The 25432-nt window shown below is 48.9% G+C and overlaps 6 protein-coding genes across 6 annotated transcripts; 2 read left to right on the top strand and 4 right to left on the bottom strand.

Moving 5' to 3' along the window:
• Window positions 1–11966: 11966 nt before the first annotated feature.
• TRM5 (tRNA(m(1)G37)methyltransferase) lies at window positions 11967–13555 on the bottom strand (the record flags this gene model as incomplete). The annotated part of the gene is made up of 5 exons (XM_044818385.1): window positions 11967–12485; window positions 12544–12962; window positions 13016–13093; window positions 13144–13245; window positions 13303–13555. The coding sequence occupies 5 exons, from the start codon at window positions 13553–13555 to the stop codon at window positions 11967–11969; spliced, it is 1371 nt and encodes a 456-aa protein (XP_044686087.1).
• A 471-nt stretch (window positions 13556–14026) lies between these two features.
• J7337_000636 (uncharacterized protein) lies at window positions 14027–15116 on the top strand (the record flags this gene model as incomplete). The annotated part of the gene is made up of 3 exons (XM_044818384.1): window positions 14027–14128; window positions 14193–14455; window positions 14504–15116. 3 exons carry the CDS (start codon window positions 14027–14029, stop codon window positions 15114–15116), a joined length of 978 nt encoding a protein of 325 aa, XP_044686086.1.
• Window positions 15117–15186: 70 nt separating this feature from the next.
• On the bottom strand, window positions 15187–16263 carry J7337_000635 (uncharacterized protein; the record flags this gene model as incomplete). Its single annotated transcript, XM_044818383.1, has 3 exons — window positions 15187–15662; window positions 15713–16121; window positions 16174–16263. 3 exons carry the CDS (start codon window positions 16261–16263, stop codon window positions 15187–15189), a joined length of 975 nt encoding a protein of 324 aa, XP_044686085.1.
• A 627-nt stretch (window positions 16264–16890) lies between these two features.
• Window positions 16891–19499, top strand: J7337_000634 (uncharacterized protein; the record flags this gene model as incomplete). The annotated part of the gene is made up of 2 exons (XM_044818382.1): window positions 16891–17113; window positions 17152–19499. 2 exons carry the CDS (start codon window positions 16891–16893, stop codon window positions 19497–19499), a joined length of 2571 nt encoding a protein of 856 aa, XP_044686084.1.
• A 149-nt stretch (window positions 19500–19648) lies between these two features.
• On the bottom strand, window positions 19649–21026 carry J7337_000633 (uncharacterized protein; the record flags this gene model as incomplete). The annotated part of the gene is made up of 5 exons (XM_044818381.1): window positions 19649–20276; window positions 20326–20650; window positions 20703–20805; window positions 20860–20938; window positions 20995–21026. 5 exons carry the CDS (start codon window positions 21024–21026, stop codon window positions 19649–19651), a joined length of 1167 nt encoding a protein of 388 aa, XP_044686083.1.
• A 246-nt stretch (window positions 21027–21272) lies between these two features.
• J7337_000632 (uncharacterized protein) lies at window positions 21273–23447 on the bottom strand (the record flags this gene model as incomplete). The annotated part of the gene is made up of 2 exons (XM_044818380.1): window positions 21273–22746; window positions 22798–23447. The coding sequence occupies 2 exons, from the start codon at window positions 23445–23447 to the stop codon at window positions 21273–21275; spliced, it is 2124 nt and encodes a 707-aa protein (XP_044686082.1).
• Between the last annotated feature and the right edge of the window lie 1985 nt (window positions 23448–25432).

Raw genomic sequence — 25432 nt, 5'->3', positions numbered from 1 at the left:
GTTGCAACTCAAGCAACTCAACTCAACTCATGAGCTACCGTAACTAGAGGTGCATCTATCTGCGTTGCGACAGGTGGGTGAAGACGGGGCCCTTTGCCTAGATCCAATGATCTTCCTGATATCCGATCCCATCTTTGGGTACTCCTCAATCTTTCCCCAGTTCAGCGGCATCGTGTTGCAGTAGAAAAGGATAGGTAAGGCAGGTGAGATCGTGCCCAGGGCTGGTCGGTCAATTATCAAGGCTTTGGCGAGCAGTACGTCGATCCTCTTTGGTGTTTACCCAGTCTACCAGTCAGCCAGTTAAACGGCATCCATCTACACAGGTAAGGTGAACGTATCTATCTACCGTACCGTATATGCATGCATGCATGCATGCATATGTACTGTACTCCACACGCATGCACGTCCAGTATATGCTGGAGATGGCGACAGAAGTCTAGGCGAGAGTCTCGTTCTCAATCTATTTCCTATACCAAGCGAGTCAAGGCCAAGTCAAGGGAGACTCGACAAGTATCTAGAATTTCATCTTTCATTCACAGCTCTCAAGCGCCTACCTCAACATTGGCGAATGAATGTCTTGAAATGTCTGACTTGGATGCTCGGCTTGCGGCGATGAGCCTCTGGGGTAACGAGGGTGTCTGTGGTCTTGTTTTGGAGGCTGGTGTGAGGACCCTGAGGGGAAACAGCACGGATACGTATCATGAATCTGTCTCAGGTTACTTTCATATAAATCCCGACTCTACAGCTACAAACGCATTGGTTGCAACGACTTCAGGAGCGATATGGTCGAGATCGAGAAAAGTACATAGAGACACGGAAAGATAATTCAGCCCGGTGTGATCGAGGTTCGTAGCTCGCCCCCAGACGTGGGGTTGTCAGGGAATATCCTTTCAGTGTTGCAGAGCAAAAGTTCGTCCGTTCGTTATCAGTCAGAGCCATATGTACAGTTCAGTGCATACATACAGCTCCAGTGCACCAATAACTGCAATCTTATAAGGTCGCACGCAAACTCACGCCATTGCAAAAGGTCGATTGGCAATTCCATCCGTTGCATCACAACAGCACAACAGCCAACTCTGTACATTCAGATACATCATACTGAGTTGCTACCCTGCCTGCGCGCTGTAGAACAAGATGAGAAGCCTCAGAGAAGGGGGGCGTGGGGGGTGTCTCTCAAAAGCGTGGGAGGTTTCAGCGTGGGCTTTCCAGCCAACATGGGGGCGCAAGCGAGAGGAGAGCGGTTGTGATAATGCTGTTGAAACCCCAAGATTCGACGAATGCATAGTATTTCCATCATGGCTGTAAAGAAGCTGCCGTGCCTGCGCGCGTACAAAGTGTGTGTGTCTGTGTGTTGGGCCATGGATTCCCGAAAGCAATATGATGATTCCTGTGAGCGTCATGCTCGCTCTCTCAATGATACACCGGGTACAAAGTGTGAGTTCGGAACGCGCAACCAACCCTCTGCTCTACAGTAGACACATAGTCTGAGTCAACCAAGAGGTCAAGTTTCGGATATCACTCTGTTGGCATTTCTACAAACCATGCCGCAAGCCAGCCATCGACACTTCAATCCAGAGATAAATATCAGTTATTCAATAACCAACACAAAAGAACCTAATGCGGAAACCCGCCAGACAGCTCATCCCTTGAATTGAGTTAATCTTCTCAGAGAGGCTCAACCCTACTCCGTAGTTGGCGAAGCAATAGGCCAGTGGAAGTGTGTATGTAAGTAAATAAGTATTATCACGTTTCGGATTCTATCATTAGCCGATAAGAGCCTTTGGTGGTCGATGCAACGTGATGTGAGTCTCTTCGAACCAAATTGGCGCATTACCCTCGTAGTAAACTCCACTGTGAGCATCCTCAACTCTGTCCAAAATTGTTTGGCTAACCGTGCTTCAAATCCCACGTAGGCTTGACCCCATGACCATCGTGTGAAATGCAAAGGCCTTGACCTTGACCTTGAATCGTATACAATAAGATGAATCAACAAGGTTGTTTGCGGGGTTAGAGCCCAACTCTGTGAAGCAATTTGCTTCGAAAGTAGATATCCACTCGGGAGAAGCGACCGTTGCAGGGGAGAACAAAAACAGGATCCCACTCTCTGGTAGCGAGCGGCGATAGCTTGGGCTTGGGCTTGGCCGTTGACCATCACGAGCAATGTAGAATCACCAGTCTGTCTCCTGACGGGCAGGGGCACAACGGTATAAGTGAGGAACTTGGAAGCCAGGGCAGTGCGCGTGATCAAACTGACTGAGACGAACGAATCCCGAGTCCGTCCTTGGTGAGCCTCACCCTGAACAGCGGAATCGACATGACAAGCACGACATTCGAGTCTGTCCATGTGACTCATAGCGCCTTCAGCTGGCCCGGGCGTATGTAGATGTCTTCCTTGCTCTTTTTCGGCTTAATCGAAAGTCCTCACCCCCGTTCCTGAGCCAGGAACAGGAGACACGAGTCTCAGTCTCGTGTGCCAAAGGTCTAGAATGGTCAATAGATGAAAGCAGTCGGTTTCTGATAATGGAACAATCAGTAAATCACGAAATACACAATGCCTGCTGTCAGGGTTCCTCGAAGACCATGGAGACAGACTTTGACTAGGTACCTAGCAAGATATCCAGTATCAATACCAGCGCCACACCCACAAGATGTCCGAGTCACGATGGCTTCACATATCAGTTCGGCTCGACTCGCGGTTAGAAAGGCAACTTCTTTTTCAGACTTTTCATCCTCCCTCATCTCTCCCATGCCCGTAATTTGAGCCTCTTCTTGCCCCCCGTTGGAATGGGCTCGGGTACCAGATTCGAGACAGCCGGGGTGAAAGCGGAGTCCGTGGAAGTGCAAAGCCTCAGCAACAGGACAGTGAAAGAAGAAACCTGAGAGTCAGGGTTGAGTTAGGTACCTTATTAGGGGGTGGTTTTTGGAGGGCCCAGCGGAACGGTCCAACCTAGACAGCCGACCATGTCCTCCGGGGGGCCACGGATAGTTTCCCCGAGCAAGACGAGAGCCTTGTATTGGACAGACAACTTAGACTTTTGGGCCCTAACAAGGGGACAGCCACGGCCTAATGCTAGCAAGGGTTTATCAGCCAGTCCAGGCCAGGAGAAACGACGGGAGGGGGCAGGCAGGCAGGCAGGGGAACATCGTCGGTTTGGTTTTTCTCCTACAGTCCGCAGGGGTTATAAATGTGCATTTCCGCGATTTAAATAGGTATTTTTGCCACAACAGAATTAAAGAAGACTAATAAGAGGTAATTATTCTTATATATAGATAGAGATAATACTAGAGTGATTAGCATAGATTGGCTACTGAGAATGACTAATCTAAGTACCTGTAATAACATTTGTAACCCCTGCGGACTGTATAAGTAAATTTTCATCTTCCTTTGTCCAATTTTGCCCTTCGCTTGGGCTTTTCGCAACTACCCGAGGACAGAGCGGGGATTATCGAGGGCCGGATAAGTTCCAGAAGCCGCTCACGCCCCTGATCATCCAGAGGAAGAACCAGTTTTATATCATCTTAGGGTCATCGGTGGAGTTGATTGGATCGGATGTCATCGTCAATTCCCTAGAGAAACCCCGAATGCATACCAGGCCCAGGCGTGATAATCAATTAGGTACTAGTATAACTACCTAATCTAAGGTGCTGAGAAAAAAATGTCGAAAATTTTGAGCCTCCTCCTGATGAGATCCACTCCACTTACAACAGCGACCATGCGTTGCTTTGCTAAACGGTCTTTTTTTTTTTTTTAATGCCCTCACGCTATGGTATGTCTTGGTATATGTCTCACTCAAATGCAGGGCTCTTTCTTGACCATGCTTGATTCAGATAACGTCATTATCATTTGGTTTGTGCTCAAAAATATTCTTTTGGCGTTGTGCCCTACCCTCGATCACGAACTTCATATAGGCAAATTCCAGGGTCCCTTTTTAAAAAAAAAAATAAATAAATAAATAAATAAATAAATAAATAAACGTCTCTGGACATGGAGGATTGTTACGTTGCCCAGTGCCCTTCATCATATCCTAATTTTAGATAGGGTGAATGAGGGAATTCTCCAAGTCTAGGAGGTTCAAAACCCACGCTTGGTTCGTCAGAGTGGGTGGTTTACGTTGGCTCCCTATCATCCTCGCGGCTGAATACGACACAAACCCTAACTTCTGGAGAGAAACAAGTCGAGGAGTCGTCAACTACTAAGCGCTACTATCGGCGATGAAGTAATTCCCCTCGCATCAATTCATGCAAATACCCCGTAATTCAAGGTCTCGATCGCACCCCGTCTTGGCCATGCCCCATCAAAACTGAAGCTGCAGATGCTGGCTGCGTCCTCCACTGGGTGGGTGTCAATTATATCGTTGGCGGGATTTATTAGAGAATCAGCCCGGAACTCTGCTAACGCCAGAGAACTCAATTCTTTGGGGGTCAAGACGCCATTATTTCTGGCGTTGGACGTGCAAGAGATTATGTGTGCTAATGGACATGTCGGTTGGATGCAGCATAATATTCTGAGATGCAAAGGGTTCACTTCATCCCGTGCCTGGTCAGAGGCCAATTGAAAGCTCGTGTCGTGATCCGTGCTCTTTTTGCTGTCATCCGGGCGCAGATCGCCCAAGCCTGGCTATGATTCATCTCCATGCCGGCTTTCAGCCAACGTGTCCAACGCTCTGTCTCAGAGACCAGGGGATCTCGTACCGACAACAGAGCGTATGTATGTACCTACTCCGTACGTCTCAACCATATCAGTGGAGATGCATCTACAATGCCGTCTGTGGCTTCGTTGATTCCTCGGCGGCTCAGAACAGCACAGTCCCTCGCTGCAGCACAGGAATGCACCCCCAACCTAAACTGTGGTGTTGTTGGCCATCGTAGCAAGCTTGTCGGCATTCCAGGACGTCAGCCTGCTTGTTGATGAGATGTGATAAACGGTACGGTCCGTGCGGTCTTTGATCGACGTTTAGCTGCCTCTAGGATCGACAAAACCTCCGCATCAAAAAAAACCTGGAGGAATACTCTACTGTACTGGAGCTCCCTGTGAATGCATGGTGGAAATTACTGCATCTCCGTTCGTCCCTTTCTTGGCCGAACTGTGTAACAGCTCATATTCAGGGTTGTTACTCCCTGGGAAGCACCAGTTTGGTCTCGTTTTCACTCGTCCAGCGTCATCATGACATTCCGATTGCCTTGGGTTACATCTCACACCAGAAACCCGGCCACCACCAACACAACCCACGAGTGCGGACAATTGGCACAGAGATTCCAATCTACAATATTTCAAACGGCATATTATTTCCAGGGCTTGGATCTGTAGTGGCTGCCGCAGTTGGGAGTTGAATGTGACGCTCTAGTTTAGCCAAAGGGTACATCGTAGCCATAGGGTAACTTGATTTAGTATATGTAACGTACCTCAGGTGGTCCGTGTAAGCAGGCACAGAATAATTACTTACCTATTATCGGGTCTGTCATACTGGAGATAAAAAGTCCCGTGATCTATGGCGGAAGCACTTTGCCGGTCTACTGGTAATACAGGACGGATATGAGCAATCTAATAGGTACGAGTTCTTCCCGTGTTATGCCCTGGAGCATAGTCCAAGACTCTTGGAATCAATCGTCAGGCATGGCATATATGCTCTTATGATCTAGCTTCTCCAAACAAACAAAGAAAAGGGAGTGTGAGTGAGACAACAATCGAAAACCAACCGATCAACCAATCCACTGACACATCCATCAGTGGCCCCTTCACACAACCACCTTGTGTTTATCTCCCATCCCCGTTGTACTTTACATACTGTATGTCGTACCTGAATGTCTGTGTGTAACAGAGCGCCCAATTCGCAATGCCGATTGGCTGGTTGAGCTCTGAGCAACGGCTACAGAACCCGGGTATGGACCTTCAGCATACTTGTATCATATCATTATTCAGTTTGTCACCTGGTTGCCATACTTGATTCAAATCGCCAAGGCCAGGGCTGATATAGCTAGATCTCAGCACGACGAGGTGCTTTCAGTTGCTCAGATCAATCGATGACACCTCGAGAAGGGATAATACGGAATAGAAAGACCACCACAATGACCCTCCACTGCCTACCTTACATACGCAAGGTACCCAAGATAAAGGATAGTAACGGGCGTTGATGTAGGTTGAGTCTCAGACCTTGAGTGCCTCTGGCTGAAAGCCACTGCCCACACTTAGAATACGGGGCAGTCCCAATTCCACCCCCTCACCTCACTCACCCCAGAATCTTCCCCCAGGTCAATGAAGATCCATCCATCTTGCCCCTCACAAACACACAACAACCCTACAGCCACTAGTCATGCACCCCCAGCTTCACCATGAACCGCTTCTCGATATCCGATCCTTCAGCGTATCAGAGAATAAGGTGTACATACAACACTCCTCCGCCTGAATGAGGGCTTATCTCTCTTATCAGTATTTTTCCCATATCTCGCCTGCTCGCCATGTCTTCAACTCCCTCGCCGAGTAACACAAACGCGCTTATCGACAATAATAACTGATGATTCTACTCTCAACTGGGATCGGCTCTCTCGATGCCAGTCGTATCGTTTCATTTCGTATCTCGGTCGGTTTCCGATAAGCTTCCCTTCGCCACACACGTATCTAGCAGCATATAGTCTTGGATTCTCCAGGCATTCAATCCGTTAAAACCCGAGAAACAAAACTCGAATCAAGCAAACACACCAGGTTGTCCTCGGACCCTCTACGCCATGACCCATAAAAACCACCAGCCATGCTCCGCCATCAGACCCATCGAATGCTGCTGTCTTGGTCAAGTTTAGCATAGACTAGGCGTTGATTTTGCTGACAGGATACGTTATAGTCAGTCGTCTTAGGAGTGGGCCGGTGAAGGCTCTGCTGTGAAACGCCCTGCAGGCGACCTTGAGGGCCAATACACTTGCGACTCGGCTTCATGTTCTCCTCGCCTCAACTCATTGGCTGCAATGGGCTTGCATCATCCGCCTCGCAGCTTGCATCTGTGAGACAGCACGGATGTGGCTGGTACTACGGTGCCCAGAATGTCTCCGCTCTTAGTGAACCTCGAGTGAAGGTGTTGCCAACAAGGCCAACAACAACGACATTGCAATCCTGAACGCCGAGTTGCTACCCAGCAGCCACCGAATCGAGATGGTCGAGGCGATTATGTGTACGCCAGCATCAGCCTTGGCTTCGTTCATGGTTCAATAGTCGTGCAGATTCTTATCAGTATTGACAATTGCTTGATATCTCGATCATCCTGTGCATCCCCATTCCTTTACTATGTCACTGTGGGACGGTCACTGTTCACTAATTTGCAAAATCATGCAAAAAGCTGTGCAAGACAGAGGAATCTCGGCATTGTATCTAGTTTGTTACCGAATAGCTTCCAAGACTGGTATAATACCCCATAGTTCTGCGTGAGACGGGTAATATAGCAAAGCTCATGACTTCATCCAACATCAGCTACTTGAGGTCTACAAGTGATTTGAGGCTCTGTTTATTTAAAGATTTACGATAATCTGACTATTATGACTTGAGACTTTCCGCTTGAAGAAGTTCAGTGCGTCATGACCCCTGGGGATAATCCTCTCATGGTCGAAATTTCATGATTCTGTTTTCTAGTTATACCTATTGGACCTGCATCCATATATCGACGGAAACGTCCAATGAAACCGACTGGTTCTCCATTGATGGGACTGCCTCGGTCCTACTCACACCAGCTATGAAAGCCAAGGAGAGCTCAACATCTTCCGCACAAGTAATTTTTATATCTCTTTGCATCAGCTCACCAACAGAGAATCACTGATCGGATATACCCGCTTCGAGGCTATGTAGAATGCTGAATTATGGTGCCATTCAACCAAGACCCTGATCGACATGGGAGATCGATCATCACCTCTCGCCCCGACTCCGAAACAGCTTTATGGACATGGCCATACTAACGCAAGATCTGACAAACTAGTAGAGCTTTTCTCATATCGCGGTGGGGGCCCTAGCCTCAGGCTGTGATCTTCATGTTGTCTCCGCACTGGAGAAGACATAAGCTTTGGCTACCTAGCCTGGCATCTTTCCATCTGAACACTTGAATTCTAATAATACATGCGAAGAAAAATGACACTCCACCAGTCAATCCATCATTGAGATATTTCTCATGGTGTGCTGTAGCTTGATCCCAGTGTTCCTTGCCGGTGATGGATACATGTATCGGTCTCATACTCGGTCTCCGGGGTTGCGATATGTTGTTGCTATTCAAGGCATTTCAGCAATGGGCGTGTGGGAAGAACCGCCAGGGCTTACGAGTGCAGCAGCAAGCATGTCACTGTCCACTGATATGATGCTCTCGGGATACCAATATAGGCAAGATGTCTGCCGGCTCTTCATACAGTACCATGGCCATGGCTGATTGCGTGACGGGCCTCGAAAAGGTGATAGCTCTCCAGTTGCATTGAGGCATTCCGCCGTTGAGACATTCTGCTCTCACCTCACATCTCATGTGTCATGACTATGTATGCCTTTCCTTGGTTGGCTCCGCAAATTCATGATCAAAAACGGAAATCATGCTCATAACGTCCATGTTAACAATACGCCGATAGCCCAGTTCGGTGTCATGGTTGCTTATGAGACTTCCTATGATGTAGTATCAGGACATAAGTTAGGCGCATACATTGTCCAGTAATTTCATTTGCCTCATGGTGAGGGATCTCTGATGTTGCTGGTGCTGGGACTCTTACGGTTACAGTCGCTTGCCGAGCAGTCTCCTAAGTAGGTAACTTGTCCAACAACTGCTCCTCCCAGCACGGGAATCGAGTCTCGAACAATATGTATGTAGAGATTTCTAGGCAATCGGGTCAATCAGGCCGCACACTTGCCCCTCGTTGTTAGTGTAGTAGTCGCAATCTACTGTAGGTCTAGGTTTGGTCGGCTGAGAGGTTTGTGCGTGGAAGCAGATCGTCTCGGACCGAGTGAGTGGAACTTGCTAGTTAAACTTCCAACCCTTCGCCCCCCCCTAAAAAAAAAAAAACGACAAGAGAGAACTAGAAATATATGGGTAATTTGTGGTTCTTAGATGGCCCCGAAATGGCTGCCTGTTTGGAGTTTCTGCATTCGACACTCGTTTCTTCCTAGTAATGTGGCTCCAGTGCTTGGGGATTGACCAACAAGATTCGAATCTATCAATAGAAAAGCCACACTTTGGCATGTGAAGGTTCATTCATGTGCATCCTTCAGGAGAATCATGAATTGTGAGATATTACCAATACCAATACAGAGGACCCCTTGGCGAGGAAGCCCCTGGAGAATCGGGAACTTTGAACCCTATGATCGTGACGAGCTTGATTCTCCCGAACTTGGCGCGAAGCCAGCGAATCTTGCTGGGACATGCCATGCCACCTCTTGACTTATCACTCCAGTCATGCCATGGATGGATGGAGGACGAATGGCATCAATGTTATCGAAACACCCACGGCAACTCCATTACAACCCTATCTCGAAGCAGTCGCTTTTCTATATACTCACGTCTTCAGCCTCATTCATGACTGGCTTGACTGTCTACTTCTTCTCGCTTCCTCATCCCGATACTAACTTATACTCCACACCCCATTCTCGCCAGATCCTGGTTCCCGAGGCGCTGCAGCAGAGCCTAATTGGAGATGGCCGTTTGAACTTTGATGTACTGTATGTAGATGCGTGATGTGCGTTGCATATGGACCCGGATACCAGATGATTCCATCCAGAGCCTCCCTGCCATGGGTTGCAGTTCCCGCAACCGTTCTTTGGACTTGCAGCATGGCCCTGCGCTGATTGATACCTGTGAGTGCGAGGGCTAGATAGAGACCACCAGGTTGCAGCATCAACATATATTTCACCTGAGCTATAGATGATATGCGACGGGCCGCCTCAGAGGATCAACGAGTTTGGGTTGAATAGGGTGTGAGTATGATGCCTTGTGATTTCCGAATGGCTTCTCTTGCAGGAATCATAATCATTTCATTTGCATGGGCTATTACTTCTCGCCACCGTTTTATACAGTTGGCGTTAGAATTCGCCAAATATGTCTCATCACACGCTCGGGTTGCTTTGCATCTCGGTTTCTTTGTGGATTTTGCGATTCTCCGCCGAGTGCACCCTGTCATCAATTTGGCAAATTCTTTCTTCCTTTCTCAAAACAAACTGCCATCTTTTCAACCAGAGTTGATAAGCTTCCAGCTTGGGTACTACTTCGATCCCTCAAATTCATCAGATGCTGCGAAGATCGTATGGCACCGTGCCTCCATGGTATTGTGTTTTGGTATCTTGCTGATAATGCAGCGCAACCATGGCTTGCATTTGCAGACATGGATGATTTACAGTGTATGTATGTATGTATGGCCTGGCTGAAGGAAGGATGTGCGTATGGTAGATCGGTCAGGGGAATTTGCGTGGGATGGCAGCACCCCTACCTGCGCGTAGGGTTACGGAATACCACACCGAGGTCGCCTAGATTTCGAAGTAACCCTGGATTTTGGGTCGGGATGGCGGAAAGACCAGGGAGCCCAAGCTGTTATGGAAGCACATCACTGAAAGAGGAAGAGAAGAGGAGGAGGAGGAGGAGGAGGAGGAGAAAAGATGCTCAACAAGGATGCTAAATTGAAATTTGATATCACGACATGACTAACACTGACATTGACAATATGCAGCCACACTACAGAGCCCACAGCATGTCCTAGAATGTGTGTCTTGCAAAAACGTGTGCAGAAGAACCCCGACCTGAATAATCTGTCTTGTCATTCGCTGTCGATTTGAATGTGTCTCACAGCGATTGATTTGCCTCTGCCATGGCTTGGTTCTTCCAAGTTACACAACAAGGCGCGCGTCAGCTCCAATGCATGCGCGACGCACTACATACACTACACTGCAGACTGCAGACTGCAGTCCAACGGTCATGCCGTGAAACCAAAAGAGTGCGAGGATGCAGACCAGAGCAGCCTGAGAGGGTGTGTCTGCGTTGTTTAACTCGAAGTCAGGTGTCTGGACGTATAATGATAACGGTGTCTAAGATAAGATGCCGGCGCTGATGAGATGGGCAACACAACCCGTTCCCACCAGCGACCGTGAGTGTGAGTGTGAGTGTGAGTGTGAGTGTGAGTGTGAGTGGGAGTGGGAGTGGGAGTGGGAGTGGGAGCAGGGATGCCAGGGGAACGTTCATGCTCCTACATATGTACGAGTTCAAGTGTGAGGGGGTGCCACGTCTTGACCTTGTCAGCCACGCATGGCGCCTTGTGAGCTTGTTTTGCTCACGAAACAACCAAATGGAGGAGGAGGACTTTTCATAATTTGGATGGACCGTCGATCTGCCAGGATAATTCCCAAACTGCGTTGACCGGCTGCAAGCAAATCTGTTCTGGTTCTGTCATGTTCTGCTTTGTAACGGTTCAAAGGATCCCCGCAGGACTCGTTATCGCGGCTCTCTCTCTCTTTCTCTCTCTACTGCACACTGACTTATCATCTAGTCTATCATGAGAGCGTCATCGTGCCTGAATGGATCACGGTAAAACTCACCCAGCCACCAATTGGCTTGGCTTGGCTGGGGGGGTCTTGGCCTTGGAGACGACAAGATATCAGCGATAAGTACTGTAAGCGCCTCATTATCGACGGCCATATCCCGACGAATGCGACCCTGTTCTTGACTGTACAGTCAGTAGAGGAGAGTAGAGTTGCATTCGTCTCAAATCTAGGCGCTTTGGTCTGTTCTTTTTGAGTTTCCGGCCTCGTACTGCATTTGGTAGGTCAATCGATATCCTATCGCGGCGCGGATACGTTACAGTACAGTACAGTACAGTAAAGTAAAGTAGAATAGAATAGAATAGTGACCAACACACAACGCACCGCACCGCACAAGGGAAGACCCCTCCGGCCGTTCGCCCGGCCGACAAAGTCCCACCCCGGGGTCCGAGATCTACCGGCGCCATCAATATCGACATCGACCGACCCCCGTCTAAGCCCTCTCGGCAAAGGCAACCTCACGCGGTAGACGGAATGAAGCGCAAAACATTCTCTTTGCTGGAGCGACATCGCGCACATCGTAGATGAGCACCTCGCCTTGGTTCTCGGGATCACCCGGTCTGAGTAAGACGCCAATCTCTTTACGTATCCGCTCGCAGATGTCCATGAGGGGTGTCTCGTCATCAGCCTTGACTGAGAAGCAGTGAACGTGCACCATGGGCAGCTTGGTCTCGGTGTGAGGCTCAAATAGCTCCTCGTGGCCGTGGTACAGACCGCGGTAATTGTGTGTGAACTCAATTGCGGATGCCGGGAGGTTCATGACAAAATGTGAGATCGTTGGTGGCACGGGCACTCGGACAGGCTCCGGGGGCGGAGCCGTAGAGTTTCTTGGTTGCCTCGGAGGTTTGATCACGGCACAGTCGCCGCGCTTTGATGCCTCCAGGACAAGGTTTGCGGATGTGCGGATGAAGTCGTGGCCATCGTAGTTGAAGGGCTTGACAAACTCCGAGACCTGCATCTAAATGTTAACGTTGAACCATTGTGAGAGACGACAGTGACTATGAGCTCACCTTGTTCCTGCGGATCGCTTCCTCAAGGTAGCGGTAGCTCTCTGGGTTCTTGTCGTTGGCCCAGACAAAGACGCCCTTCTTGCCAGCCGGTACCGCAAAGGGTCCAATACCAGCCATGACATCTGCAACAACCTCTCCAGGCTTGAAAAGTCCTGCAATCCGTTTGTGCTCCGTGTCGAGCTTGCTGTTCCAGTATACCTTGGAGTAGTCGAACTTGAATACGCAGCCGGCCTCGCTCACCTCCACGTTCATATCATCGGGACCACCAAGGACTTCGTAGGCAAAGGTCCTGAACTCGTTCTCTGAACCGACATTATCGATCTTGTTGATCACGGTTTTGATGTGAGGGTTCTTGTCTAGAAGCACTTGGGCGATAATGTTCTTGTAAGGTAGGTACTGATCACGGATGTTGAGGTGGGCTGCGTTTATATGTTAATAAGGATGATGGTTGTTTGATGAGTGAGGAGCATACCGACGTGTCCCACGGTGTTGAAGCCACTTGGGATTTCCTCGTGAAGTTCATCTGGAAGAATGGATTTCATAACATCAACTCGTACTTGTCAGTGTTCGCTTGTCAATGAGGCTTGTGTGCATACGTACGATAAGACCAAGAGTCATATCCAATTTCAATATCATACGGTACCACCTTAATATCACCGACTTTCGAGGCTTCTTTGAGGATGGGACTCCATGTTTCTGGAGCTATTCTTCACGATTAGCATACTTAACAACCAGTCCATCGAACGTTTCACAACTTACACGCAGGCTTAATCTGAGGAGCCAACACGATACATTTTTTGCCTTGAGAAGCAAGTGACGGGTCTGGATCAGGCAAGACGGGATTATATCTCTCCATAAACAAAACCTCATTGGTCTTCTCAAGCTCCTTTCTATACTTGGACAGCAGCTTATTCTCCTTGATAGAAGCCGCCGCAGCGTTAAGAGTTTTTGCAAAGAGAGACCTATCGAGTGTCTTTGCCGCACGAGCGGCTGGTGCTCGGAAGAGGTTCATTTCTCGCAACTGTGAATTTTTCTAAGAATTTTGATACTCATTAGTTTTCTTCTATCTTGCATCTAGTGACAGGGGTTGAGAACTAACATCCATAATGACCTCAGGTATTGTTGAATAATTTTTTTTTTTGGCGAAAAAGCACTGACTGACTGACTGACTGACTTGAGTCAAACAAGGGTCTTGACTATTATTTCCCTGGTCCCTCAGTTCAGTTGGACCTTAAGAAATGAGGCTGATTGAGCTCTTTAGGGCTCGAATTTAAATGGTTATGCACAGCCACATCCAGTATGCGCCACACTTTCACTTATACGCAAGGCTGGGAGTTTTGAGTGATGTCACGACTTCAAGATACATATTCACAGTTTGCCAATCGTTGTTTAGGCAAAGAAACTTGGACTCGGATAATTTACCAACTTTCAGTTCTGAGGCTGAGATAATCTGAAAAATAACCCTATTGCAATATCCGCCATCATGTCTAGGAAGCGCACTCTTGATGCCTTCTTCAGTCCGACTATAAAGAAACCCAAAACAGAAACTGGAGAAATCACTTCTAGCGACGTGATTTCAGAAGAAGTGAGAGATAATTCCATAGAGAATGCACACAACAACTCATCAGCATGAATCCTAACGATCATAGATCACATATTCTGAGCATCAGTTCTACCCTCATCCCATCAAGAACCTACCAGCATCTTTAAGCAAGGAGCTGTCTACTCTACCAGATCAACCCGGACGAGAGATCAATGACCAACCTGACCTTGATCTCCTGTACTTTCAGCCCTTCATCTCAGGTTCGGTATCTCGGGGACTCTTTGAGTTTCTTCGTTCAGAACTCCCGTTCTACAGAGTCGAGTATAAGATCAAGCGAGGCGGCATAGAAACCCAGATACGAACTCCAAGGTAACTTGAATTTCTCTCGGAAGAAACCATGCTAATGCCGACTATCAGATGGACAACTGTATTTGGTCTTGATGAGACTTCCAACTTCAATGACAAAGGTCTCCCAGTAGACACCAACACAGGCTCGAGAGCCTTGGATAAACAATACGCCAGATATCCTCCCAGGCCTATACCAAAATGCCTTGATGAACTTCGTCACAGAACAGAGCTAGCTACAGGCTGTAAATACAACTTCTGCCTCGTCAACTATTACGCCTCTGGCTCCGACAGCATCAGCTATCACAGCGATGATGAGCAGTTCCTGGGTCGTGAGCCAGCCATCGCTTCTTTCTCATTAGGGGCACGTCGTGATTTTCTTATGAAGCACAAACCGCCACCTCCGAATGCTCCTAGCCCTCCTTCTGTGAATGCGAAACCGCTCAAACTACCGTTGGGAAGTGGTGACATGGTCCTAATGAGAGGGAGAACGCAGTCTAACTGGCTGCACTCTATACCAAAGCGAACGGGGAAGAACCAAGAAGATGGCGGAAGGATCAACATAACTTTTCGAAGAGCGATGGTCAAAGGCGGAACAGACAATTACTACAACTACAATGTAGGCACAGGGCCAGTGTACAGATGGAATAGGGAGGCCCGAGAAATGCTGCTCTGGAAACCATGACTCCGGATATGATTATTTCTAAATGTATATGAAGTACGAACAACAAAGGGAAATGTATACAACAGGCTCCTTATTTACCATGGCGCATCTGGGCTCTGCCGTAATGTTGCAGAGCCTTGAGGAAGACCTGATATCCAACTCTCTCATTATCTTGCAGACAGAAAATCTCAGTCAATCTGATCTGCCAGGGAGGATAACCTGACAGTTCGAGGTAGGGACCAAACGTAAGCAAAAGATCAGGCTCATCCATGATGCCCTCAGAAAGCTCAGCATCAATCAGTTCCGTGGAGATATCGTGAGGAGAAAGCTTGCCCCTCTGCGACATTTCAGCCAAGGTACGGGTGAGATCGACCATGGAGTCACGGCCGTCTTGCTCGGAGATGAGGTGCAGACGCAGATGCTCCCTGGGCTTCTCACTAAAGGGCACTGGGAGGTCCTCCTTATGGGGTGATGTAACACTAAGACCAGGGTGCTCAGGGCCAAAGTAGAATGCGAATTTTTGGTTAACAGCATCGTAGACTCGGGGCATGTGCTTCTTGAGGATCCCTGCTACATGTTAGAGTATGTACAAGAGTATCACATATGCCACTACGAACCTGTCTTCTCATACACAGAAAGCATCGGAATCTCGGCGCAGGCGCACCATGTCGCAATCTCGGCTACCTCGTCAAGGAGCCTCTCGACATCAGCCTTTGTGCGGTGATTCTCCTCGAGCTTCAGAATAACACTGAGATGCTTTGGCTTTTTCGTCAGACCAACCAGGTCCTTCTTGATGTATTGCGGTGTACCATGATGATATTTGACGACGGATGAGATCTGGTAGCCCACCACGTTCCAGGTCTGGCGTATCTTTATGTAAAGAGAGAAGATCCCATGCATAATGGCAAAAATCAGGACGTGTATTTGGTTCAGGACGAAGCGACGAAGTCCTAACCGCGATCGTCGCTGTGGTCGAGAGTTTGAGCCTAGAGTAGGCGGAGGATCGTTGGGTTTAGGGAGATAAGACTGCGATGAGTTAGCATGGCGCACTACAATCATGCGCACTTTGCGACCATACATTGAGCATCCTTTGCCTCTCCTTCTCTGACAACAACGTATGGTCCTTGGATTCGTCGGCTCTATAGGCCTGACGATCGCGAGTCGTCATGATGGGCATGGTTATTGATGTGCAGCCTCGAGGCTGTCTAGTATGCGATTGGAGCTGCGAAAGTGTGCCTGAGAGGTTGAAATGTTGGCGAATCCCGACTTTGTAAGTAGTCGAATACGGATGCAATCGCGTAAACAACCGAGGATGGGCAGGCTTATAAGCTTGGACGGGTGAATGTGGACAGACGTGTATTTAAATCAAGACAAGGCCATGGATGGCAAGAAAAGTCGTGGCGGTGCGATACGGGTTACGTCGCTTTTCTCCACCGTAGCTCTTGGCCTTGCAGGGAACGTACGTGCCTGTGGCTCAGCTCCTCCGTCACTGGAAATCGGCAGCTGATAGCGGGGCTGGGCGCTGTAAGCTGAGCCTCTGGAGCTGCGACAGCGGGCGGGAATACATACCTAAGCTCTGGGCGAGGTATCCTAACCTAGGTATCGATCGCCCTGCAACACAATGCCATGACCCCTTGACGACCGACAACGAAACGAGATCGACGGCGAGAGAAAACAGTACAGACTGCGCTACAGACATTCCTCACACTACTGCCACGTTCCTCCTCTTCCACGTATCGACTGTCGGTGATCCCGCTCCACATGTAGCGCCTCTACGCTCATCAGAAACAACAACATGGAGCGCACCGCTTCCGGCCCCAAGACTCTCTTCCCGAGAGGGCCAAGCTTCACTCTGGACGACTTCTCCAACAAGGACTTTATTGTGCGTGACTTTGTCGATAGCCTAGCTGAGAGCGCCGTGCCCTCGAATCGCCGGTCAGGGAGTGCGCAAACACCTTTCGACCCAAAACCCCTGATTCGAACATTTGAAAGTATGACCGACATACGCTTTCAGGCTCGTACATTCAGAGCCAATCGTGCTGACTCGAGCTGTTAGATGCCCTTGATCAACTAGGCTCGCTTGGAGCTGAACTCCAGGAGAAGGAGTCGGAGCTTATGTCGCATGTGCGCCGCGCAGAGGTAGCCCATGATTCAACACTCGAGACCCTAGGCCAGAAGCTCGACGAGTCCATGAGGGCGTTCGAACAGTTAGATCTATCCCTCAACCAAGAACATTCTTTTAAAACCGGAGTCGGCATCAAAACACACGCTGGCGGCAACATAGCGCTCCAAATCGGCGAGAAGCTCGAGGACCTGGACAAGAAACGACGGCGTGCGAACGATGCCATATTTCTGATTCAGTGCTGGACGGAGGTCAGCGAGACGGGAAAGCTATCACTCCTACAAGACGTTCAAAGACAGGCTGGTTCTGAGCACAAAGTACGGTGCGCAATGATTGTTCGACAACTCATGCGCATCAGCCAGCGACTTGATCCAACATCATGGGGGCAGACGAACGGCCAGCGAAACGGAGGACAAACGAATGGTGTGGTTGGAAATATAAGATTACACAACACCAGGGAAGTCTTGGAGAAGTTCTGCGAGACGCTCGAGCAGGATCTGCTTCAGCAGTTCGAAAACAGCAACAAAAAGGGCAACTATAGCGATATGATGGAATGTGCAAAGGTTCTTTACGACTTCAACGGAGGTGCCAGTGTCATTGCGACCTTTGTCAATCAGCATGCCTTCTTCCTGGACCGCGATCAACTCCTGGCCGACGAGGTTCAGGTGGATAGCGACACATGGGAACAGCTGGCAGATCCTGACTCGGAGCCGCCAACGGTAGAACCGAGCCTGCAGAACCTCTTGGACGAGATCAAGATCGTTATGCAAGACGAGTCCAACCAGATCAAACTCATCTTTCCGTACTACGAAACAGTGCTTATCAAGTTCATTCAACGAATATTTCAGCAGTCAATCCAACAGAGGCTCGAAATGGTATTGGATGAAACTCTCAAAATCTCTTCTTTGGCTTTCTTGAGAGCCTTGCACTCCTCAAGAACTTATCTAGGGTCATTGGTCGAAGATCTCAAGTCCCATGGCTTGACAGAACACCCCGAGCCTTGCTCCGCCCAAATAGCACACACACTCGACCAGCAGATGGAAGAGCTTTTTGTGCCATATATGATAGGCAACTCGTACATCGAGCGGGAGCGGAAGAGTCTGGAAGAAATGTACAGCTCCCTGCTCTTCAAGTACAGTATATACCATTCCAGGCGGAAAAAGGCGCCGACTGGTTTCATGGCTTCACTGGCCCAGCAAGGCACACAACTGATTGCCTCCGCAAAGGATGCTTATATCGAGCGTCTCGACTCGTCAGAACTCACAAGCACACAGAAGAAAATGATGCTGCGTGTTGCTGGCGTTCAAGATAAGGACAAGGATAACAAGAACGAGATCGAGGTCTCAGAGGAGGACGGCGCTTTGAGCGTTGCTAATGCCAAGCGCATGCTCAAGTGGTTAGCCGAGAGCGTCCAGCGCACTCTTGAACTCGGAACACAGACCGATACTCCCAAGGATGTCAATACTCTCCTGAACCTGCTCTTGACGAGCCTGGGCCAGGTATACATCGAGACAACTCTCGACGCTGCCCTTGACCAAGTCTCTGTGCAGGAGAACACAAAGACAGAGCCTGATTTATCTTACTTGCCAACGATACAGCCGGCTGTCACAATCACAAGCCTCATGGATCGCTTCATCACAGTCGTGCTCATCCGGCTTGCGGAATCAAACACAACAGTCAGGCGTAGCATGGAGGCGCAGAAGAGGGCGGCCATTGGTAACATTGAGAAGAAAACAAACAATGTCATCAAGGGCACTATCGACGTTGTATCCAACTGGGTGACCAAGTCCTTAGCTGGTCAGCGGAAGCAGGACTTCCGACCAAAAGAGGTCGAGCTCGACTCATTGCAGACACAGACGTGTCTGAGCATCTGTACTTTCCTAGCCCGCGTCCAGCGTCTCGCTCGTCAAGCTATCGACGGCCAAAACTCAGAAAAGTTCTTTACCGAACTTGCTCTGGTGATTCTGAAGCTGCTCTTTGAGCACTTCAAGAAGTTCCAGGTCAATGCCACAGGAGGTCTGATGGTCACGCAAGATATCGCAAAGTACGTTTCCACAATGCGCGAGTGGCCATTGACCAAGGAGGTTGGCTCCGCTGTCGAAATGCTCACTGAGATTGGTTCTCTCTTTATCGTCGGCCCCGAAGCACTCCGCGAAAAGACACGAACACTGGCGGCATCGGGCATAAGGGGGAAACTGTCCAGAGCAGATTTTAGGGCGTTTGTGCAGAGGCGTGATGACTCGGGGACAGTGGGCATCCAGAGCGTTTTGAGTGGTCTTTGAGCGTTGGTGCAAGAGGCGGATCAAGGAAAACTCTGTAGAATGGGCTGCAGAGAGTTGATTTTTTTGTAGCCATGAATGCATTGAATGAGATACCGTGCTCTCTTTCCCGTAGCCTAAGGACCTTTAGTGATGTGATACGGAGAAGTGGTTCATAGGTCTCGTCTCATGCCACCAGCTCTCCCCGTCTTCCGCTCAATCTTCTCATCGAGGAAGTCCATGATCTCACAAGTGTTGGCCAACTTCATGAGTTCTGCGCGCTCTTTCTTATCTAGAAGCGATGCCTTGTCAGACCCCATGCCTGGCGCTGTCATTTCCATAACGTGGTGTTGTACCAGCTTGAATGGTACAGGGGCCTTTGCAACCTTGCACATGAAGGTTTCAACGGCTTCCCATGGGCAAGCCGAGTAGCCAGCGAAGATGGCTGGGTTAGCAAGGAGACCACGGGCGGACATGAATCCAGAGAGGTGAGTGTTACTAGGGCATGGCATGTTCACAGCGGAGTTGGTATCGTTGAGAACAAGTTTGTCCAGCGAGGGGAGGGGAGAGTCGTTATTGGTGGTGATGGTGGGCTGGAAGGGGAGAGTGCTGAGGTCGAAAACATCTCCTGAAAGAAGTATTGGGAGTGTTTTCGAGTACTTGGCTGTCAAGATCTCGAGGGCTTCGGTCCTGATAGGTGTGGTTGATGGGGTTGATCTTGTCCGTGGGTGAATGGTGATCCAGTCGATCTGGCGGTTTTGTGGGTGACCTATCACGGTGTCTATGAAGTCCATGGTTTGCCTGAATGTGTCAGTAAATAAATCTATCTTGTCTGAAAGAGAGGCTGTACCTGAGATCGTTGTGAATCCTGATTTTCACACTCACACTTCGGCCTTTGGGACTGTCGATGTCCTTTTCAAGGCCAACACTCCATCCATCACTAGCTAAACGCTGCCGAGTCTCAACCACCATATCCCTTACCAACTCACGGTGGTTCATCAATGCAGCACCCAACGTCTCGGCACAAGCCCAGGACTGTGGACATCCGCAGTTGAGATCGACACCTTGGGTGTAAGGGGCGACGAGAGCTGATGCACGAGCAAGTTCCAGGGGAACATTTGCGCCAAACTGGACGATAGTTGGTGGTTGCTTGGGTGTAGTAGAGATGGTCAAATCTATTCCAGTACATCAGCTTAGAGCTTTTTATACAGGTATACTATGACCTACCGCTGTCTCGGGCAAAACTACTTCGAGTAAACTCCTTGGCAAGGATCATAGGAGACCAACACAGGTCAACTCCGTATTTGTGGACTGTTTGTCGAAATGCCAACTAGCAGACATGAGCAGTTTCTCTTTTTCAAGTATTTCATTCACCGAAATATACCTTTCCATATCGAACCATAGGCGCAAGAGCATATAAGAAACGATCCTGTTTCCTAGCCACATCAAAGATCTTGAGTGGACTATTTCATAATGTTAGGCATACCCCGGACGTATCGGAGCGATGATATGAACTTACTGGTCAGACTCACACTTTTCACCGATCGACATTTTGAGAAAGAAAACTAGAAGCCAGGAGTAAACTCTTATTAGTCGCGATGTGCTTCTCGGTCTGTAGTGAGTTGTATATGGGAGTTGAATTACTTGAGAATAGAGGTTTTTTGTGCAAGGCGCGGCACGTGACTAGCCTTTTACTGCTAAGATGAAGAACACCTCAAGACAAAAATATCACAATTACAGAATAACAACAAGCTATGATGAGTGTTGTGATTACTATTTGTATACTGTCTATACGATCTAAAACGTCGCGGCAATAACATAGTGGCCGTCCCCAGAATCTTCTGACTCCACCGCAAATATGCTGTCTGCATCACCTTCAACCTCCTGAGCCTCCCGTTCATTCAGCAGCTTCTCCCTCTCCAGTATCACAGCCTCAAGCCACTTCTTCTCAGCTGCTATACGCCTCATCATCTCCGCCTCTTTCTCCTTGCAAGAGTCGTCTAGCCGGTGTTTGGCGCTATACATGAGCTCCTCTCGATATGTTCTGTTATCTTCGAGCTTGGCCTCCAAGACCTTGAGCTGGTCGGCCTTCCACTTCTGCCACGCGTGGTGTTTCTGATCCATACGCTTTCTGAGAGCGAGCATTGAATTCTCAACTTCTTGGTCTCCGTTATTCTTGCCTTCCCAATACGCTTTGAGCTGCTCATGGTAAGCCTCTTCAAGCTCATTCTCCTTCGCTGCACGAACTCGGAAGTCATTGTTCAGTGAATTTTCCTTTTCAGTCATCTTGGCCAGTGCGAGTGCTTTCAACTCAGATAGTTCTGTCTCGTGTTTCATTTCCAACTCTTGCTTTGCAGCTCTGATGTCAATAATCATATTCTCAGCTTCCTCTTCTTGGTCAGCATCGAGTAATACTTGTTGCAGGTCATGCAGCTCATCGAGTACGGTCCTCAGCTCTTGATACTTGACTTCAATATCCCTTCGACGGATACTCTCCTGCCGTACTCTTTCCTCGAGCTCACGCTGGCGGCGTTCCTCCTCTAGTCTTTCCTGCTCCAATCGTAGGAGCTCGGCCTTGAGAGCCTCTTCACGCTCAAACTCCTCGATTTGCAGAATAATATACCGTAATTCCTCGGCCTCCTCTAGCTCCTGGGCGTGCCTTTCTGCGCGTCTAGAAACAACCCCCTCCTTCAGGGCCTGAAGGTCCTCCATCGTACAAGTGCAAGTTCGCCATCGTCGAGAGCAAACGTAACAAAATTGGGTACCACACCTACAGGTCATGTGCTGGCAAGCCTCCCTATGCTCTACCAAGGCGTTGCAGTTGAAACATCGTTTCCAGCCCTCGTCCTCGGCCAATTGGTTCGTGAGACTCATATCGACATCTTGAGGACAATCCTCTCCAGCATGAGCGGGCCCACGACATAACGTGCATGTTACATGAGAGCGATCGCATATTCCTTGACGCTTCCCAGGATAGATCCGCTTGGGCTTGATCCAGAGATTACAGTTCGAATTGCTGCAGTAGACACGGTCGCTGACGGGGAGCTCCCACTCTTTGGATCGGTCCTCAAATGTCTTTTTCAGGTCGGACGGGATGAAACGCATGACGGTCTTGACGGGTATCTCGTTTAGGCAGCACTTGGGTGGCCACTGTTGTTCATTCTGGCATGCAGCAGTAACCAGACGAACAAAACAGTCGCGACAATAGTTATGACAAGGCACTTTGATGACGTCCTTGGGATGAAAGTCGTCCAGACAGGACACACATTCCCTGAGATTAGGTTGTTAGTAGGGGAATCTTATATGCGGTACCAGAACTCACACTTCCTCGACGGAGTTTAGTTTAGCCAACCGGCCGAGACTTTCATTAACATGCTCAGCTTCTGCGACCCGTTCTTGCAAAGCTCCGAGAGCGGCACCCGCGGCGCTACTCTCGCCTCGCTCATCACTGCGCTGGAAGAAACGGCGAAGGGCAAAAAGGCGTCTCTTATTTGCTCTTGCATCGGCTTGGGTGACAACGCTAGGACCAAAAGTTGTCATCAGAATCTCTTTTTTAATATTGGGGGGAGGTACGGCGTGATTAGTCGTTTCCTCGACTGGAGGTTCTGTAGGTATAATGATGGGCAGATAAGGCTCCTTGCTTTTACCCTTCTCGTTTTCCTGTTGCTTTCTTTGCTCCTCACTTTCTTTCTTTTGGCGATCCTCTTCAATGATTCTTGCGTTGACATTCTCAACTGAAGACTGAAGTACGTCGAGAAGGACTTGAGACGTGATATTTGGCGCCTTTCTCAATGCCTTTGGTGGGCTGTATTTGTGCCAGTCGAGGTCAACAATATCAAGATCGGGCAATTTCTTGACCGCCCAAGAACCTTGCTGCTCTTGCTTCTCCCCGGAAGTTTCAGAGCCGTTGAAAACTTCGAAGGGACCATGATAAAAATCGATGTAATCTTCAGGTCCGAAGGCACCAGGCATGAGGGGCTGTTCACGACTCAATCCTGCCATGCCCGCTATTGTTGTCAACATGAAAGCACTCTCGCCCGGATAAAAAGATAAAAGGTGTCAACCGGGGAGGTCAACAATAGAGTATGGCCCTGGTGAGAAACAAAGCAGTGATATGTTTGACTGGTCGAACGGGTCGATAGTGCTGATCATGCGACAGAAAGCTATATACACGAGTTTATGCGTAGAGAGGTGTCCTAGATCTGCAGGTCAACCTACCTGATCCTGGTGGCCCCGTGTAAGCAAATCAACGTCCATATGCTGGTTGAACTCTGTCCATGAAGCATGGGAGCATCTGTAGGCGAGGGGGGTCCGGTGCCTAATCGTTCTCTTCAGGGTCATGACATGACAGATTTGTCACATCACTAGCTCAACCAGGCACTTTCTAGGTCCAGAGTCAGCCCTTGGGGCAGTCTTAGAGAGAGGCTATCATGCCATGCCATGGAATGTCTTGGGGATGGAGCAACATCCTGATAGAAGAATGGCATGCGGCCAATCAGATGGCCCATCTCGTGGCACGCTCGCATTTGCCTGGCCATGTCTGGATTTCTACCGCAGAGGCGGGCGAAGTGGCACACGCTGTTTAGAAGACCATTAGGAACGAGGCTGAGTTTCAGCTCATAATACTAGCGTGCCTTAGAACGGTGCGCGTGGTCTGAAGTGGGAGAACTGTAGCCTGATAGGGGTGAGGCGATACTAATATTAGCGGTTTGGTGTAGCTGTAAATGGTTGGATGAGTCTCAGCACAAGGCAGATCGGCCGCCGTTAACAGTGGAAGATACTAAGCTACCTAGCGGGTTGGGTACAGAGTACAGTGTAGGTAGGTAATGGGACCCCTGCCCGGCCGGTTGTTGGTGGCTATTCCGCCTGTAATTCCGTTCCTCAGTCAGGCACATCATGATTTGGCCGTGTTAGAAGTATAAAGGAAGTCGTTAGTATTGATGGTCTTATTTCGATAGTTGGCACTAGTGAACCACCTTCTATTAATTGAGGTGTTAGAGATGGACATCGATCTATTTGTCTTTGAGGTCTTACAAGACAATCAACCAGAACCCCAGAGTTACCTACCTTAGTGGGTAGGTATAGGTAAGGTACCGAAGATAGATCGAGTCTCCACAATGATACTTCAATATTTCCCCAGCCAAAGATATCTCGACTTTAGTGATTACATCAACAGTGGGAATTACTTGATCGTGATTAACCTCGACCGAAGCCAATCAATGAAAATGGCACGCCTCTCAGGACTCCAAAAAGAGGTCCTCGCACTCTACAGAAACTGTCTAAGAGAGAGTCGAAAGAAGCCACAAGTATGAACCGATTATTCATTCGTGATCTCTATGACTAACATAGGACCCAGGCTACTCGCTCACATTTTGAGAGCTTTGCTAGGTGGGCTACTCCCAAACTTACGAGCTTCTAGTTATCAATACTCTAATATCTCTCTAATAGACATGAGTTCTCTAGGAACTTGGCTATCGATAAGCGCGACTTTGCCGCCATCGAATTCCTCTTACGGAAAGGACGACGCCAACTTGAGGTCTACGGCTCACCAGGCATCAAAGACATAAAATAGGTGGCATCCGGCGGCTACTGCCTCTCACTTCAACGTTCAGTTGGATGTATTTGACTGAAACAATGCGGCAAGAGATGTAAAATTATTCCCCTGTATAGTACCTACCTACCTACCTACCTACCTTCCAATACTTGGCCGAGCAGGTTCTCGAAATCCTCACAAATCCAACATTACCTACCTACCTTGGCCAGAATTCTCTCACCCATCACCAGCACAAACTCATTGTATTATCACTCTACCGTACCGACATATCCAAGCCATTGTTTCTCTCATACAATCAGTTCTTTCAAACCCTTATAGCTCGTGTATTGCAGAATGGCCATGCCAGAATCTAACCCCGGCTTTCGCGACTCAAACTTGCCTATCACACGGAAACCTCATTCTG

This window comes from Fusarium musae, chromosome 1 (genome assembly GCF_019915245.1).
Source record: "Fusarium musae strain F31 chromosome 1, whole genome shotgun sequence".
Classification (NCBI taxonomy): domain Eukaryota; kingdom Fungi; phylum Ascomycota; class Sordariomycetes; order Hypocreales; family Nectriaceae; genus Fusarium; species Fusarium musae.
Note: the sequence above shows the minus strand (reverse complement) of the source record. Positions and strands in the feature narration are given on the sequence as shown.